General features: G+C 52.0%; 1 protein-coding gene across 8 annotated transcripts in view; it reads right to left on the bottom strand.

Annotated features, from left to right (window-relative positions):
- TOM1L2 (target of myb1 like 2 membrane trafficking protein) overlaps window positions 1-18,694 on the bottom strand; it is a 109,837-nt gene that overhangs the window by 33,864 nt on the left and 57,279 nt on the right. For all 8 annotated transcript variants that reach the window (XR_002139386.3, XM_019753739.3, XM_074320044.2 and 5 more), the window contains exons 3-4: window positions 13,403-13,481; window positions 7,185-7,334 (exon numbers count right to left, since the gene is read on the bottom strand). Coding sequence is in view for 7 of the 8 variants with exons in the window: in XM_019753739.3 (XP_019609298.2) it covers window positions 7,185-7,334; window positions 13,403-13,481 (229 nt within the window). In the remaining variant the exon portion in view is untranslated. The remainder of the gene's footprint in view (window positions 1-7,184; window positions 7,335-13,402; window positions 13,482-18,694) is intronic.

Raw genomic sequence — 18,694 nt, 5'->3', positions numbered from 1 at the left:
AGCCAGCTCTGCCACGATGCAGCACAATCTTGGTTTTCAAGGGAGCTGCTGAGCGTGAACAAAACACACAACTTAAATCAGCACGTAGTATTTCCCTGGAGAAGAGACAGAATAACACCCGAGGGCTGTGGTGCACCCTAAAACGCTGGCATCCCCCTGATGCAAGGAAACCACTTCCTGGTGATGTTTAGCTGAAGGGCGAGAAGCGGACGCCTTGGCGCCGTGTCCCCGGCTGCCATCGGCCTCGGGTCTACAAGCACGGTCACCCCTGCCCTCTGCTCTGCAGAGCTCTCCTCAGGGGAGGCAGGAACCGTAGGCAAGCTGAGCAGAAGGGACAGGAGAAAGTGATGTGTGAGCGGGAAGAAAGGCGACACTCGGTTTCCTCAGTAGGTGAGACAACGTTAAAGCCTAGCCCAGCCCGTCCCCTGGGATGGGAGGACCCGTGCTGCCCGCAATGTCAAGGCACACGTGCCCACACGGACGAATCCACTGGAAAGCATGACCACTAGATTCCCTTACATGAAAAAGCAACAGAGAAGAAAAAACTAAAATATGAATAGATTGCTACTTATCATTGATTAATGAAAGTCTTAGAAAATTAAAAAAATATATTCTGTTCTTTAGAAGTTACAGAATTATTTTTTTTAAAAAGAAATATAGCCAAAGGGCTCCCCCAAAACGGGGCCCAGTTCTTCAAGCTGTCCCCGTCACCATACCTACCCAGAGAAGGCAGAGCCTCTGGCGCCCGCGGTTCTGTTGCCAATTCTGTTGTCTCAAGCATTTAACTGCCTCTCTGGCTCCAGCAACGCATTCCAACCAATCCTGAGGCAGCCATGGAAACTCTATCTCTAACCAGCAGACCCATTTGAAGTGAAAAGGTCAGTTTCCAAAAAGCCTTGTTAATTACGACTGCCGCATCTCACTTACTACAAGCATTACCGGCAGCCCAGCTCCCTCGATGCACACACTTAATTTGCATACTCAGGGACTAAACGCCAGCATCAGGACAGCCCCTCTTGGCCAACACTGCCTTCTGGAGTCTCGGTGGGGAGGAAGGGCCTGGGGGAGCCGTGTGGAACCAGCTGGAGGGCAGCCCCGCAGGAGGCCTGCCCTTGGTGAGTGCCCCGGGGCCCTGTCCTCCCCCAGCTGCTTTGGCTGAAGCTACCTGGTTCAAACTCCAGCTGGGTCCTGTGACTCCAGCTTCAAAATGCACTATTAGCATTTAAGTTTAGGGCCTAAACTGGAGTGTCTAAGACTAGTTTCACAGCCTCCTGTGGGCAGCTGGGGAGAAAAAAGCACAACGGTCCTTCCGGGTGCCCCTTGAGGCCTCTACTTCCATGGGAGGACAAACAGCCCCTTTAATTCATCTCGCTCTGCATCCCAGCTAAATATGAGATACGAAGAATGAAGATTAAAGAGCCATCATTCTTCTCTCCAGTCAGTGGATAATTCTCGTGGTATCTGCCCAGTCAGGGAGTCAACAGCCCCTTCCTGCCACCCCCCCAACCCCCAGCACTGGGAGGGGAGGGGAAATACACATCCTAAGTTGGGCCAATCAGCTTCTTCTCCTAGGAGCTGGGCCCGGGCCTGGGCTTGCTGCGCTGCTCTCTGCTTAGGTGAAACTGTCCTCTAGCGATTCGAGCCCTGGGAGGCAGCCACGTGCCAGTTCAGGACCTGTGCACTCAGAAAGCTGCAGCTCATGTGCTGAGAGCAGTACACATACAGAAGATCTGGAGGGTTTTCCTGGTCCTTTCTGTCCCTTCCCCAGGCCCAGTCACACTCCAGGGTTCTGGAAAGCCCTACCTTGTCATGACAAACAGCCTAGGAGACCTGGAGTTGGCATCTGTTATTTACAACCAAGCAGTCTTGGCTAATCCACACCCTTCCCACTGCCACTGTTGCAACCCCTGTATGGAACCCCACTGCAATTTGGGTGAGGTGGCTGCTAACAGAACATATGTTAATGGCAACATTTTCTACCGATTCTGACGCCAACAGGGGAATGGGGCGTGGGGGAGGGGCGCCTTTAAAGGAACAGTCATATGTAGAAACACAGAAGTAGGAGAAAGCCAGAGATGCTGTGTCCCTCTAGCATCTTCCTGGGACGGTGCTCAAATACTGTGTTCCTGTCTTCTTTCCCAACGTCACACCTTTGAAGGCACACACTGAGTTTCGCCCTTGCACAGAGAAACCAGTCAGTCAGCATTTGTCAAGTTAGAATGAATTCAGTCCTCACGGTTACTAAGCGTCCTTATTGTCATACTTCAGGGAACAGAGGAAGATGGCCACTTCGGCTGTCAACAGACTGAGGTGATAGTGATAAAGCAGGAACCCCTCTAGACAGCTGACCCAGCTGAGAATGGAGAATCCACTCCAGGGGAAAGATGGAAAACCTTAGGAGGTCTGGTTCGCTCTGGGTCCCCATCCTGAAGCCAGGAAGCCACAGAGGTGGTGCTGGCAGGCTGCCCTTTCAGAAAGCAGAGTGACACGTCAGTGCTGGCAGCCTCTATCAGGTCCCTGTCACAGGTGCTGGCTGGTGAATAACCGAGTAGCCACCTCACTGCTCTTTATGTAACTCTCCCTTTCTCTGCCTGTGCCCACAGCGTTAGGGGGTTAAAAGACCCAGAGGAAAGTCTAATGAGGAGAAAAAAACACAGAGGTGAGAGCAAGTCATGCTTTCATCGCCTTCGTTCCTTTGGATTGTACACCAAACCGCAGACTAAAACCTCACACAAACGTGAACCATATCCTATTCGTTTCTGTTTTGACAGAAACAAGTTTTGAATCATCAAATTTCAGATCAATAAACAATTACCGATTTAAACTATGGTTCTGTTCTTTGGACAAAAGGAGGCTTCTGCTCCTGGGCCAGACTTCCTGTTCCCAGGGACAGGGTCGCCAGAGAGCCACCCGTCCACACGGAAAGTGGCCAAGGGCCGGGCCACCAGGCCTCTGACACCTTCCAAGAACATAACACCTCCATCAGCTCGCTTTCTTCAGTGGAAAGAAAAACCTTCAGTGGAAAGAGAGTATTTTTAGATTCTATTGCTGGGGCACAGCGGGGGCGAAGGGGGGGGCTCAAGTGAGGGAGAGAAGCAGGAGAGGCCTGAGCGCCACGAGGGTCCTCTGCCAGGATGACGTCATTTCCGCTCCTGAAAACCATTTCAGCGGAAGGCTGAGGGACGGCACAGACTCGGAGCAACCTTGTCTTCCCAACAAATGCGACTCGCCGCGAGGAAACAGACAGGAATGCAGCCAAGGCCAGCCATGGGAGCACGAGTAGGGCAAAGCTAAAAGTTGCAGGAAGTTCAGACTGGGAGAGAGAGAGGTGGCGGCTGCCTGTAAGGCTGCTCCGCTCTCAACATATCTCCTCCCATGCTATGAGGGAGACAGGGCAAACGCCCACTGCGGGGTAGGCCCCTGAGCCCTCACACCTGAGTCGGGTAAATGCACCCAGAACTCCCTGAGAACAGGAAGCTGGGACTGACCCAACTCCACTTCCAAAACACTGGGCTCCGAAGCACCAAGAAATGTCCTGAGAATGACGATGGTGAAGAGACCCTCACGGCTCCGGCACCCACAGACTTAGCTGGACCTCTCTGCAGTCTAGCTGTATTTATATGAGATCCTGCTGCCATTCATAGGCTGGCAAGAGAGCCAGTGTGTCAATAAAAGAGCTAGTATGTCAACCTGTCAATAAAAATCACCTTCTTTCTCAAAGGGATTAAAGAAGGTTGCCAGGATGCAGGACCTCTGTGTACTCATCAGGTGGGCTGCGTGAAGATACCGTGTGTTGGTGACGATGTGAAGCGGCGGAAACCCATGCCGGTGGGAGAGAACAGCGCTGAGACCGCCACTGCCACCAGGCGTGCCCCCCCACCCAGCAATTTCACCTCGGGATTGGGCTGAACCACATGAAGTGGCTAATATTCAACCAGTTTTGCCCAATGCAGATGGCAGTTCCACACATTAGACTTACTGTATACCCAATAAAAATGAATACGTATGCTCACCTAAAGACACGTGCTACATGCTCAAAGCAGCGTTTTTCATAATGGCCTAAACCTGAAAACACAAGTGTCCCCCGACAGTGGGAGAGACAGATCAACTGGTGGGTTCACCCAGAAGACCCAGCAGAGATGTGAGCCCCGGGACAGCCTGCGATGAGGCGAGGCCTGCAAACGCAGCAAGGCCAGACTCACAGACACGACACAGCGCGTGTGCAGAGGCCACACAGACGAAGCTCAAGAACAGGAGAACCCATCCACTCGGTGAGAAGGCAGGTGGTGGTCATCCCGGGTGTGGGGCTTTTGGGGGTGGGTCATATTCTGCTTTACAACATAGGGGCTGGTTACAAGGGTGTGTTCAGTTTGTAACAATTTATCAAGTTGTATATACTTTTTTAGTACGCGATTTCCTGTATATGTGTATGATTCAGTGAAAAGTAAAAGAAAAGAAAAGGCTGATCCTGGCTGTCCTTTAGCCGTTACAGAAGCCAAGCCACCTGCTCGCTCCGAAGGCTGCCTGCTTTTCGGTGTTGGTTAGTCACGGCAAAAGAGGAAAATCTTGAGGAAGTTGGACAGGCGGTGCAACCTGGACAGGAAGAGCTCTCCCCGGGAGGTCAGCAAGCCCTCCTGAAAGCACCCCACCTAAAGTCTTGCGTTTTTCCAGATGGTCCAGGGAGATTGGTCCAGGAAGGAGCCTGTGAGGCCCTGGAGGCCCATCCTGCTCGGTCCCGGCCAGGCCAGCAGGGGGCGTCCTCAGAACACGGGTAGGACCTCACAGACCCCCGCTGGGAGTAGACAGGCAGGAATGCAGATAAGGAGGTAGAAGCCCACAGAAGTCAAAATACCTGCCCAGGTTACATAGTGAGTCGACGCAGTGCTGGGAAGAGGTAATGACAGTGACAGGAGAGCTGCGGAGGTGAGGGCAGGGTGTACAGGGCTGGTGAGAGCCCTGGGGATGAGAGCCACCGGCCACAGCCAGTGCAGCCTTTGCCCCCAGCCGGGATCCCCGCACAGTGTGCAGGGGAAGCAAGCACAGATAAGGACCCTGGCAGCCACCCACCCACCAGGCCTGCTCACAGCAAGTGCTCTGTCCAAATCTGACCCCAGACAGACCTTGCCTGCGGCCATTGCAGCTTGCACAGTTCAGGTTGGGATGGCCCATCTTTTGTGAGAAAAAGCCACTATTCATTTCCCTGACATCAAATACTGGGGCTGATGAGGCAGAAGAGTGTACTGGGGAGTCCCAGAATGAGGGGCTGTTGGGGTGCAGATGGGGTGGGGAGGGTAGTGGGTGAGGTGATGTGTGTGTGTGTGTGTGTGTGTGTGTGTGTGTGTGTGTGTGTTTGAGAGAGAGAGAGACAGAGAGAGAGAGAGAGAGAGAGAGATGCCCGGGGGCAGGAGGAAGGAATGGGCACTACCCAGGAAGCATGGGAGCGGGCGCTGCTGTCATCCACACTCCTCCCTGTCTTTGAGCTTCAGCAACTACATTCATCCGTTCATTAAGAAAAACAACTTACTGAACACTGACTCCACAGTCCGCTGCCTGAGGATAGAAGCCCCCGGGTTCTCAGGGAGCTGAGTGAGGCGGATGACAGAAAGTGAGCAGGAGGCACTTGAAGCCCATAAAAGAGGGTGACTGAAGAGACAGAATGCGTGGTGTGTGCTGTAACCCGTGGTGGGAGGCCTGAGGGCTGTCTGAATGATGGAGAGGAGTCACCTGCCCCAAGAGCTGGGGATGATGTGCAGGTAGAAGGTGCAGGTGAAAAGGACAAAGCCTGTAGGCTCGCTGACTCGCGCCCCTCTCTGCTCCCCGGCCTCGGCGCCACCCTTGGTCACACCGCCCTGCCTTTTCGGCTCCACTCCCACGCTGGCTCGGTCTCACCTCTGCTCTTGGCTTCTGCAGGCGCTTCTCTCTCCTCCACCACGGCACGAATCACCCCACATTAGATGTGCTTCCTGACATCTGTGCCTTCTACTCTGTCCCTGGGCGCTCTGTCTAAAGTCTAGCTCTGACGGTGCATCCAGCTCAGGCATATTCAATGGCTCCTCACGGCCTGAAGGACGAAGCACCAACTCCTCGGTCTATGTGGCCCACAAGCCCTGACCATCCTCCTGGCCTCATTTCCTGGCCCCGGACATTCTTCATTATATTCTGCTCTCCATCCTCTTCTCCTTAAGAGGTGCAGCTTAATTCCTCTACTTTTGAAGATGAACCTGGTGACTCCCTTCTAACAAACAAACTGAGGCTGAAAAGATGGTGTGTGACTTCTGAGACCCGGTCCCAACAGGCGCTGCCGCTTCTCCCTCACCCTCTTGGATCGCTTGCTCTAGAGAAAACCAGCCGTCTTGTCACAAGGATACTCAAGAGGTCCACGTGGCAAGAAAGTCAGGCCTCCTACCAATAGTCGGCGGGAACTGAGGCTGCTTGCCAACAGCCATGTGGGTTGGCCACCTGGGAAGGAGCTTCTCCAGTCGAGCCTTCACATGAGGCGACCCCGGCCAGCATCTTAACTGCACCCTCAGGAGAGCTCCCAAGCCAGAATCACCCAGCTGACCTGCTCCTGAGTTCCTGACCCACAGAAACTACGAGATAGTAACTATTTATTGTTTGAAGCTGCTGAGTTTGGGGGGAATTTGTTACATAGAAATTATAATGAATACATCGCAAATGTGTCCACCCCTTATTGGTGCTTCTGGGCCTTTGCACATGCTGCTGTCTTTGCCTGTGATACTGCCACACTCTGAGCTTTCCAGCAAGCTCCTCATCATCCTCAGGGTCCAGCAGAAATGTCACCGCCTCACTGAATCGCTCCCCTCTTCCCATCTGACCCAGAGCTGGCCCCTGCCCTGTGACTCACCAGCCCTGGATATGGCTCTCACATGGCCCTTCCTACTCCACGTCGTCCCTGATGGCTCAGAGGCCTGTCAAGGCCCCACCTGTGGGCAGCAGAGGGCCAGGTACCCAGAAAACTTCAGTGAAGGCTGTCAACTGGCTGGAGAGTCACTGCTTAGGGTTTCATTCCCGTGGGATGAGTGCAAAAATGAAGTATTTGCACAGATGTCTAACCCCAGAAGCCTCCATCCTTTTCCCCACGTGATGGGCAAGCAGGAGGACTCCCTGAGTAGAGACCCCACCTGACTCTGCCCCAGGGACCTGGCCAAGAGGAGCGGACGTACCTGGATCAGAGCGAGCACCTTGTCCTGTACGACGGTGGGAGGGTTGTTCTTGGGAGAGATGATTTTGACCAGAACACTGTCAATGAAATCTCGGCTGGCCACGAGGATGTGGAAGCGGTGGCCACAGTTCTTCACACACGTCTCCAGCACCTGATGTGCAGGGAAGGAAAGAGGTCACCACAGTGGGAGCCGGGAGCCACAGGGAACTGGAGGCAGCCGAGTTTCCACCCCCCTTTCCTTCCCCAGATCATTCTTTCTAACAGTCTTCTTTCAGCCAAACCTAAATGGCACAGGTACCCTCACCCTCTAGCTCTCTCACTCCTGGCGATGAGGGCAGCCCCTTGCTGACTGAAGTCTCCAGTCCCCGCACAATACTCAGGCAATTAGTTGGTAATTGAGGCACCAGTTTTGCATGAGAAAGATGTTGGTGTTTCAATGGGATCAAAATGACTGAGTGGTCCCTGAAAATTAGCATTTTAACTCCTCTCTCTGGGCTTCTGGATGTGAGGCATTAGCCAATGGCACATACGCTCTGTCACAAGTGAAGGCTGCTGTGACAGCCTGAATTACCCAGTGAGTTATCAGCCCTTATCTGTGAGGAAGGAAGCAAACACACACACACACACACACACGCACGCACGCACGCACGCACGCACAACTCACAACCCTTCTACAAGTAAAATTGATAATAACAAAGAAAGTCCCACCCGGAATAAATGGTTTGTGGGCCTCCACTGCCGGTCAGCCTTACGGTCCCATGTACGTTTCAAACCCTGCCCTCTCCTTCTTTGTCTGGAAAAATGAGTCACACAGGTCTTAACCATTCAGAAAAGCATGGCATGTGTGGGTTCTGGCCAGATGGCCAGTGGGGGCTTAAATCTCAGCTCCACCACTTTCTCCCTGAATGGGTCAGGACATTGTCTAGGCCTCGGCTTCCTCATCTGTAAAGTGGGCACATGAACACCCCCTGCAGGACTGTAGTGAGGATGAGAGAGTAGGTTTAAAGCACCTAGCACAGTGGCCCTGCACAGGGGAGGGGCCAGTAAATGAGAACTATGATAATACAATTACCATTCAGAAGGCTACGGTACACACTTGAGTAAAGGGGGAAAGGCCCCCTGGAACTCAGAGGTATCAATTAGAGGGTCTCTCCAGCCTTGAACTCAGCTTTCTGAATTTCTTAGCTCTCTGTAAACCAACCCATATGATTACCCGGCCCTTCCCATGCCAGCACCCCCAGTGCCACAGTCGACCACTGGGGAAAACCTCCTTGGAAGTCCATCACCAGTAAAAGGGAACACCTCTGACTGCCTCAGTTATCCTCATTTGCCCAAACTGACCTGACCACCGGTTTCCGTATGCAGCCTTTCCACAGGGCTGGGCTCACCCACTAGGCATTACCTTGTCAAAGCACAGTCAGAAAGAAACGTCCCTAACCTTGACCTTCAGTGTGAGGGATTCTTTCACATTATATATACCTGCATTCAATTCTTACAACTAATTCTCTTTTAAGTGGATTTTAGGTTCCCATTTTCTCAGCGTTAGGAGGCTTAGAAAGGTGAAGAAACCGGCCCAGAAAAAAGCTGATGGTCAGGGCCAGATGCAGGAGGGAACCCCAACCACCCTTCCTTGGAGTGGTGGTCTCTGCACCTCCGGCGAGGCCTTCACTCCCTGACAGCTCCCCTGCAAGAGACAACAGGCAGCGTGCGGAGCACTTCTTGTTCCCTCATTTGTCCTTGAAATAGCCCTGAAAGGTGGCTCATCTGCCTCATCTGTCCTCTCATTGGACAGATGAGGCAGCTGCAGCTTGGAGACGCCAGTGAGCTCGCGGCGGAGGCCAGAGCTGGACATCGCCCTGGGCCGGCAGGGCTCCGCCACTCAGCACTTCCCTCCTCACCCCGTCTGCCCCGGGGAGGCTCTGGGCTCCGCTCGGCTTGCCCAGGAAGACTCCAAAGCTCAGCATCCTCGGCCCGCTGAGGTTTTCCTCTCTTCTTCTGCTTATGCTGGACTCCAGGTGACCATGAGGTAACCGGCATCCTCTCACAGTGACCCATAGAGGCTGCCAAGATGAACCACAGGGGCTGTTCCTGCCCTCAAAGACTTCAGTCGCCCTTCTTTTTAGGATCCTCTAAACCCTCCTCCTAACTTAGCCTATGCAAGCAGTGGGCTGCTGGGGCCCAGGCAGGTGGCAGGAAGAATGTTTTACTCCATGAGGAGCAGGAGGGAAGGGAGGACAGGAGGCTGGGGAGAGCAGGTGTGGCGGGAGAGCACGTGGGAAGAGAGGAGCAGGGCGCCCGAGGCGGCGGGGTGGCGGACGCTCTGCCCTCGAGCTCGGGCGGCGGCGGCCAGGACGCACTTCTCACCCTCAGAGAGCACATCCTTCCAGTTTCCTGGCAGCAGACTTTAAAGTCAGAAACTCTGGGGCTCAGACACAAAGGCTTGGAAATGCCTGGACAGAGGTGGCATGTGCTACAGAGCCGCCCCGAAGCCGAGCGGAGCAGGAGACGCAGGAGGCCCTCCCTGACTAGTGAGGGAAGCCCCGCGGTCCACTTTAAGCCATTGTACCAGAAAGGCCTGTGGAAAATCTGTCCCTGTGGGTTGTAGGACAGGAAACACACAGCAGCAATTTTCCAGAATGCAGCCAAAGCCCACAGAGGAAGCAATCAGTGCCTCCAAGCGATCAGATGTTCCCAGTCCGCACACGAGGGCCAAGCAGACAGCCTGCAGCACCTCTGACTAACTCCTCTTTTGGGTAAATATTAGGTTGGTGCAAAAGTAACCGGGGTGTTTGCAATTATTTTTAACCTTTTAAACCGCAATTACTTTTGCACCAACCTAATATTAACAATCTCGGTGTGTACAGACATGAAGGGAGGAAGGGCCCACAACGAGCAGGAAACTGAGACCGACTACTAGAAGTGAAGACGAAGACAGAGAAGCCTTAAAGCAGACATGAGACTCCACAACATGTGCCAGGCTGGAGCTTTCGGTGTAGGGAGGAGGGAGCTGCACATTTCACAAGTCCCCCCAAAGGCATCGCTGGATTTGCAGTGAAGACCTGACACTAAAATGAAAATTAAATTAAATACTTAGGAATAAATTTAATCAAGGCGGTGAAAGATCTGCACCCTAAAAATGATAAAACACTGATGAGAGAAAATGAAGAACACACAAATAAATGGAAAGATATCCCGGGTTCATGGATTGAAGAAATTAATATTGTTAAAATGTCCATACTACCCAAAGCTATCTACAGATTTCACAGAAAGAGAAAAGGCAAATCTAAAAGTTATATGGAACTACAAAGAACCCTGAACAGCCAAAACAAACATGAGAAAGAAGAATAAAGCTGGAGGCCTCACATTGCCTGATTTCAAACTATACTGCAAAGCTACAGTCATCAAAACAGCATGGTACAGGCATAAAAATAGACACATAGACCAATGGAACAGAATCAAGAAATAAACTCATGCCTATGTGGTCAACTCATATTTGACAAGGGAGCCAGGAAGACTCAGTGGAAGAAAGGAGAGTCTCTCCAATAAATGGTGTTGGGAAACTGGATCGCTACATGCAAAGAATGTAATCAGACCCCTTTCTTAATATCACTTACAAAAATTACCGCAAAATGGACTAAAGACTTAAATATAAGGTCCCAAACTGTAAAACTACTAAAAGAAAACATAGGGAAAAAGCTCCTTGACAGTGAGCTTGGCAAAGTATTTTTTTGATATGACACCAAAAGCACAGGCAACAAAAGCAAAAATAAACAAGTAGGACTGCATCAAACTAAAAAGCTTCTGCACAACAGAAGAAACAGTCAGGAAAATAAAAAGGCAACCCACAGAATGGGAGAAAATATTTGCAAACCACCTATCTAATGAAGGTGGTTCATATAAAATATACAAGGAACTTATACAATGTAATAGCAAAAAACAAACAAACAAACAAAAAAAAAACCCAAAAAACCAAAAAATAATTCTATTTAGAAATGGGCAAAGGACTTAAATAGACGTTTTCCCAAAGAAGACATATAAATGGCCAACAGATACATGAAAAGATGCCCAACATCACTAATCGTCAAGGAAATGCAAATCAAAACCACAAGGAGATACCACCTCACATCTATTAGAAGGGCTGTTATCAAAAGGAGAAGACAGCAAGCGTTCACCAGGATGTGGAGAAAAGGGAACCCTTGTGCACTCTTGTTGGGAATGTAAATTGGTGTGGCCACTATGGAAAACAGTATGAGGATTCCTCAAAAAATAAAACTAGAACCAGCATATGACCCAGAGATCCTACTTCTGGGTATTTATTTGAAGACAAGGAAAACACTACCTCGAAAAGATATCTGCAGCCCCCTGTTCACTGCTGCATCATTCACAACAGCCAAGACATGGAGACAACGTAAGTGTCCATGGACGAAAGAATGGATTAAAAAATGTGGTATATGCCATATACAAGAAAATATTCAGCCATAAAAAGGAAGGAAATCTTGTCTTTGTGACAACATGGATGGACCTTGAAGTCATTATGCTGAGTGAAATAAGTCAGATAGCGAAAGACAAATAGACAAATATTGTATGTTCTCACTTGTACACAGAATCTTACAATGCTGAACTCATAGAAGGAGAGACTAGAATGGCAGTTCCCGGGGCTGGGGGTGGGGGAGGAGAGACGACGGTAAGAGGGTACAGACTCCTAGCCAGAACATGAGTTAAGTCCTGGGAATCGAATGTATAGCATGGTGACTATAGTTAACAACACTGTAGTACACACTTTTAAGTTATTAGGAAAGTAGATCTTAAATGCTATCAATACCACACACGCACACAAAAAGGAAATGATGTGAGGGAATGGAGGTGTTAACTAACGCTGTGGTCGTCATTTTGCAATATGCATGTGTATAAAATCATCACACTGTACGTCTTAAGCTTATATGTGTTATACGTCAATAACATTTCAATAAAGCTGGGGGGAAATACTACTACTAAATGAGACCTGACCATCAGGAAAGGTGAAACGAGGCCGCCCTGCTCTGCTGTAGGGAGGAAGTAAAGGCAGAGGGCACTTTAGAAAGATTTCCATCTGGTACGGTTACCACGAAGCTGGGCACAGACAGCGGTGCGTCTTAGATACCAGGAGAATGTCCTGGCATGTTTGAGTTCATTCCCTGCTCATTTTAGTTCCTTAAAACAACTCATTTGGGGCGCCCTCTGGGTGCTCTGGGTTTAGTGAACGTGATGGTTCAAATTGAGGAATTTCTGAGAGAAAAACCAAAGGCTTTCAACAACCTATTTCTCAACTGGTCTTTTGCTCCTTTATATTCAAATCCCAATTCTGTGGCAGAGAGAACTCTCCTAACAAATCTTGGGTTCTCAATTGGGCAAAAAACCCAAAGTTTCTGTTTTTAAAGGATACATGTTACAGCAGTTTTGAATAAGTAACAAACCTACATAGAAGCCCAGCGCTGACCTGTTACAGTTTCCATTATAAGAATTCACTGTGGCCCAGATTTTGCCACATCTGAAAAACTGTTAACTTTCAAGACAAAAATAACACCTGAAGTTGTCCCTTTTAATTTTCTGACACCTTAAGGAAGGGCAAAAAGCTGATCTTTCCTTTCTGAAAGGACTCACTTGGCTGACTTTTTCAAGAGCGTCTCAGCAGTAATCAGTTTTTATTCCGTAATCCCCAGCTGGGTACGTCACTAGCTGGGAAGTCAGGCAAACTCCTAGACCTCTCTGAGCCTCAGTTTTTTCATCCCTTGAGAGGGATGGTGAAGCCTATTTTGGAAGGTTATTGTAAACATTTGCAGTAACATCTGAAAACCACGGCAGGGGGCAGGTGCTCAGTGGAAGCCAGCATTTTATAGAGGAAACTGACATGTCAAGCAGCAGCTAGCCTAGAGGTCTTAGTCAGGTTGGTAGCCCAAAGGAGACCCACACCCAAGGCTCTGACTTCTCTGATTTGGGCTTCTGTACTCGTCAGTGCTGCTCATGCCTTATCATCTGCTGGAATATACCAGATTGAAGCTGATGTCCCATCTAGAGGAGGTAGGAAAACTCAAGGGGACTACAGGAAGGCTGCACTGGGCTCCAGCGGCACGCACACCAGAGGCGGTGCTGAGCGACAGAGGGAAGGGCCTGTGAGTGGGGCACAGTCGGGAGCACGCCTTTTCCCACATGTTCTTTCACTCCCAGGAGGGCAGCACTTACTGTTAATGCCAGCATCACTTCTCTGTAGTTTCGGTTCCCGTTAAGCCGCTTCTTCAGGGCTCGGATGGCATCCTTTGGCCTGGAGAAAAGGACACATGAAAATCCTTGCAAATGACACGTTGTGCACGCTCGTGCAGAGTCCCCCCGCCCCCACGTGTGTGAACTAGCACACATACAAGGTTATTTGCTGCAGCATGTTTGTAAACGTGAAAGACTGGAAACAAACTAAATAGACATCAGTATGAAACAGGTTAAATTAAATCATGTCTATCCACATGACGGAATACTATGCAGCTGAAAAAAAGAATGGACCACTCCTTACGCACCGCTAGGGAGCAAGCTCAAAGATACGTGAGTAGAGCCATCAGCATGCAGAGCAGTGCATATGCTACCCTCTGAGTTATAAAGGACAACAAGTACATACATAGGACACATGCCAACATAGGGAAGAGTCTCTGAAAGCAGGCGCAAGAAGCTGGTACCCATGGCTGCCCCCTAGCAGGGGAGCTGGGTGACAGAGCGGGGAGAAAGGTTTTTCACTGGATGGTCTATTTGCAACCCTTTTGAATTTTGTATTATTTATGCAAATATTATTTACCCAAAACGATCAGTAAGCTGGAAAACACCAGAGAGAGAGACAGAGAGAGACGTCCGGGCCCGCACTCAGGCCTGCTCCTCCCCAGCCCCACGGAGCTCCTTCACCCCTGAGAAAACTTAACTTTTCTTAAAACCCAAGGAATTGTACACTTTTAAGTGATGGATCTGATGTGGCATCCCAGAGAGAATCTCACAGAACTACAGGCAGCCCCCAGTTTACAAGAGGGCCGTGTTCAAAAGCTCACTCATACGCTGATGCTTGGGACTTGGAACACATTCACTTAAATCACTGCTGGATCTGGGAGTTAGGGTCCCCAGCCAGCCCCCAAGAGCACCTATTACGTGCAGTCCTTGTGCCTGACGGGTTAATTTATTCTAAGCCAGGATTCAGCAAAGGTGTTGGACTCAGAGGCACCTCTGGCACGAAGCCCTGTCCCCTGGTACCCCATCACCTGCGCTCTGGGGAGGCCCCAGTCCGGCTGCAGGCCTGCCTTTCGCTCTCACAAGTGGGCTCCTGCCTCCTACAGATTGACACGTCATTATATCTGGGTCTTTCCAAGGCTGGAAGTCGGTCAGCCGGGGACCTCCTGGTCCTACAGCTCTGAAATATTTATGATCTATTTACCAATCGAAAAAGTCCTTTCAAATGTGTGTGACGAAGCTGAGGGAGAGGAGGGCGGAAGCTCTGCTAATCAGCCCAATTTAGACAGAAAGACGCAGTAGTAAGGCAAGCTTCTGGAAGAAATTTAAAAATACTTGAGACCTGTTTCCATTCCCAATTTGAAACATGGCTGCCTGGAGGAATGAACTCTCGGCTCCCGAGTATAAGGGCTGATGGGATGAGGCTCTCGGGAGACGGGTCCCTGCCAAGGGTGTGTGCAGTATGGCTGCAGTTTCCAAACAGGAATGCTGATTTCTGCAAATACGGGACTTGACAAGCTCTCGGCTTTGAGGACTGCTTGTGGACTCGAGCTGGTGAAGGTCAGTGGCTGCTGGCAGGAGCACGGATCGGTTTCCTCTCTCTCAAGGTCTCTGCCCAGCCACAGTTAGCCCTGACCCACGGCTGCCATCCCTCTCAATCTAGTCGCATTCCTCTCCCCTTGAACTTCCATGGAGCAGAAAAATGGGAACGACCTCCAAGGGCTGCCATCACTTATAGCTCACCGAGCACAGCACACTCAGAGCTCTCCTGGTGTGGGGGTGATGGTGGTCGAGGGAAATCAGAGAGTCAGCAGGCTCCTGGGCTGCAGTTAAAATGAAAATTCATTCTGGGGAAGTGCTGCCTGGGAGTGACTGGGTGAGCACAAAAGCAAGTATTTATCTCTCTCCCTGGGGGAGAAGCTTCAGAGAGGAGGATCAAAAGCATGTCAGAGGAATTGCAAAGTTTCAGAAAGCAGCAGCAGATTTGACAGCGTGGAGCTGGAAACAGGGAGAAAGCAGAGAGGGAGGAACCAAGATGGAGCAGGAAGAGCCAGGAGGGAAGGACACTGAGATGCTCGGACGCCCCGCCCCGGCAGCTCTCGGAGGAAAGGCCGGCCCCTAGGGCAGCCCGCAGGGCCTCAGCTCTGGCCTCTGGGCCATCGCCAGCCTCCCCACGCTCACCTGCGACTCAGAGGAGCCCTCTCTCCAGTCATACTGACGTCACACGGTCCTCTGGCTGCAGAACCGCCACTTGCGGGATGCTCCCCCTCAGTCCCGGCTGGGGGACACGGCTGCCCTCCCTCAGTCTGAAGGCCTCCTCGCCCCCCACCCCAGCTGCTACTGCTCCATTTCATTGCTCCTCTGCGCCCCCTCCATCTCAGAGGCTGGGGCACCCACCAAGCTTCAGTGAGCTGGGGAAGGGTTGGAAATGGTCCTGAACACAACCCAGGTCAGTGGATCGTCATCAGAGCCACACGTCAGAACCGGAGAGCACTTCCCAAGTCCATGCACCTGGGCCCTGACCAGGCGGCGTGAGTGAGGGCGGTAAACAGGGTGAAACACTCCTGCGTAGGCTACTCAGCCAGGCACGCCCGGCTAACGACCCATGGTCCAGGCCACGAGGGACTGCCACTCCAGGCCTCTGGCTGGAGGTGACTGGACATTAGGGAAAGCCCAGGGAGGGGCCTGTGGGGCGCCCAGCAAGACCCCAGCCTTCCAGAGGTAGAGCTTTGAATAAATCAGAGAAGTGCAGGCAGAGCGTCCGTCCGTGGGGGAAGCCAGCCTGTATCCTGCATCTGCCTGTCCTCGCCACGGTGGGCGAGTTTTGGCAAGTGACCAAACCACTGTGAGCCTCAGTTTCCTCAATGTTACTAGGACTGTCCCTACCTCCTAGGGCTATTGGTGGGAGGCGGGATGGGCTGGTACAATCCAGGGCTCAGGAGAGGGGCCTGGCACATGGCAAGTGCTCGGAGAATGGCAGACTGGGTAAGGGCAGTGAACCCACAAGATAGGTACTATTGGTCCCCCCACTTGTTAATGAGGAAACAGATACAGAGAGATTAAGTCACTCACCAGGGGCACATGGCAAGTGAGTGGGGAACCTAGGATTCCAGCCCAGGCTGGTGGCTCTAGGCCCCAGGCCCCTAATCCCACAGCCCCTTCCCAGGGTGACACACTGCCTCGCAGCCTGCGTGTCCAGCTGCCTCCCCTCACGTGGCTGACAGAAGGCTCCGCATGGCGTCACCTCCTCCAAGAAGGCTTTGCGGCTGACGGCCCCATGCCGGCCAGCTGCCACTGCTCTAGTCTCTCTCTTGCTAGCTGTATAAGCTTCTTTCTCAGAGCACTTGTCACGCTGTGTTATGATTCTGTTCACAGGCCTGCGTTTCTCATAGGGACGTCATTCATGTATTCACTTATTTAACAAATGTTCGTCAGGAGCCAATTATGCGTGTGCCACGCTAGGTGCTGGGGATAAAATGGTGAGCAAAACAAAATTGCTGCCCTCATGGAGTGCACAGTCTAGGGGGCTTTGGGGATGAGACACTCTAACAAATGTCACACAAATATGTCAGTTTCCACTGTGATGAGTGGGAGTATAAAAAAGAGTATTGTGAAATCATATAAGGGGGGACTTGTCCAAATCAGGAAGGAGGCGTGTCAGGGAAACGAGGTTCAAACTGAGATGCAGTGAATGATAGAACTAGCGAAAGGGAGACGTGAGCGGAAACAGAAGGAACACCAGGTCTAGGGCCCAGAAACAGGAAGGAGTGGGCAGGGTGCCAGCCGTCAGCCCGTCCTGTGGGGAGAGGTTCTGACAGGCATCTCACAGCCGAGGCAGGGACAGGAACTCCCCGGCAGGCGCGCACTGAGGGACTGTCACGGAAAATGCAGGAAAGGAGTGTGGGCCACTTCAGAGGAAGGAGCCTGGAGGATTGTGAGAGCAGCTGGCCCAGCTCTCAGACCCCGGAAGGAGGCCTCCTTCCCTTTGGAATGAGCAGCCTCCATTCACACATTGCATGCATGGCCCTCATTGGTGGAGAGTTACAACCTGGGTCCAGGGGGCTAACGGGCGAGGACCCCAAATGGAGTGGCAGAGGGAACAGGTCGTCCTGCAGGGCATGTGAAGGACTTTCACCCCGAGAGGAGGCTTCTTAGCAAGACAGTGCCTCTGAGTGCGGAGTTTCTAAGGGCCTCTCTGCTGGCAGCACGCAGCATGGACAGCGGGACGGGGACAAAAGTAAACGGCCTGCCCAAGAGGACGGCCCTCTCCTCAGGGTGATGCAAGAAGAAGGCGCTTCACATTCTGACCAGCTTTCAGGACTGTTGCAGACAGGTCCTCCCCACCCCTCCCCTGCGTACCCAGACCCCCTGTACCCCCACTGCACTGCCCTCTTCATGCCATCCTTGGCCACACGGCACGTTTCTCCTCTCCTGCCATCCTGGAGGCTCAGCCCCAAGGCGGCCCCTCTAGGCGGCACCCCACTGCCTTTCCCTCGGAGTCTGCAGCCCTGGGCACAGGCCTCGGCCACGGCCACGGCCCATCTGGTCCTGCCCTGGGAGTGCCTCGGGAGTGGCCATGCTGCCCTCACTCACCTTGGCATCTGGAACCAGCTGGGCCTCCAGCCGTGGTCACTAAATGTGGCTGAGCAACTGGATAAACAAGTGAATAAGTGGCATCTGAGGGGGACGTGAGGAAGAAAGAAACGCAAGTGGGTCTGCGGGAAGACGACCAGTGTGAGCCCAGTGACGTGGGTTAGGAATGTGGCATCCCAATTGCAGAAACGCTCATCTCCAGCACAGGCCACTGCCCAGCTCCGGACCCCTCTGTGCCATCACCCCTGGAGGCATCCCTGGCAGCTCAATCTGAAGGATTTTAGCTGAACTGCTGATCTCTGCACCCGCAGCCTGCTCCAGCCCTGTTATTCGTGACTTGTCTCAGGCCCACGTCGGCACATTTCATTGGGTCCCCTTCTAAATCTACTCAGGATCTGATCATTTTCTCACTGTCTCCTCCGCTATCGCCCCAGTCAAAGCCGCCATCATCTCACACCGGGATTACCGTGACGACCGCCAACCACCTGGTCCATTTCTGCCTTTGGCCCAGCCCTGCCCCCACCCCCAGACAAGCCACTGTTAACATGGCAGCCAGAGTGACCTCTTTAAAATGAATGTTGGACATGCCGCTTCTCTGCCTGAATCCTCTGAGGGTTCCCCGCCCTCTGAAGTCAAGCCCGAGGTCCTGCAGTGCCTGTGTTACCGGGATCCCCGACATCT

The sequence above is a fragment of the Rhinolophus sinicus genome, chromosome 12 (assembly GCF_057876585.1).
Source record: "Rhinolophus sinicus isolate RSI-liver-muscle chromosome 12, RSI-T2T, whole genome shotgun sequence".
NCBI lineage: Eukaryota > Metazoa > Chordata > Mammalia > Chiroptera > Rhinolophidae > Rhinolophus > Rhinolophus sinicus.
Note: the sequence above shows the minus strand (reverse complement) of the source record. Positions and strands in the feature narration are given on the sequence as shown.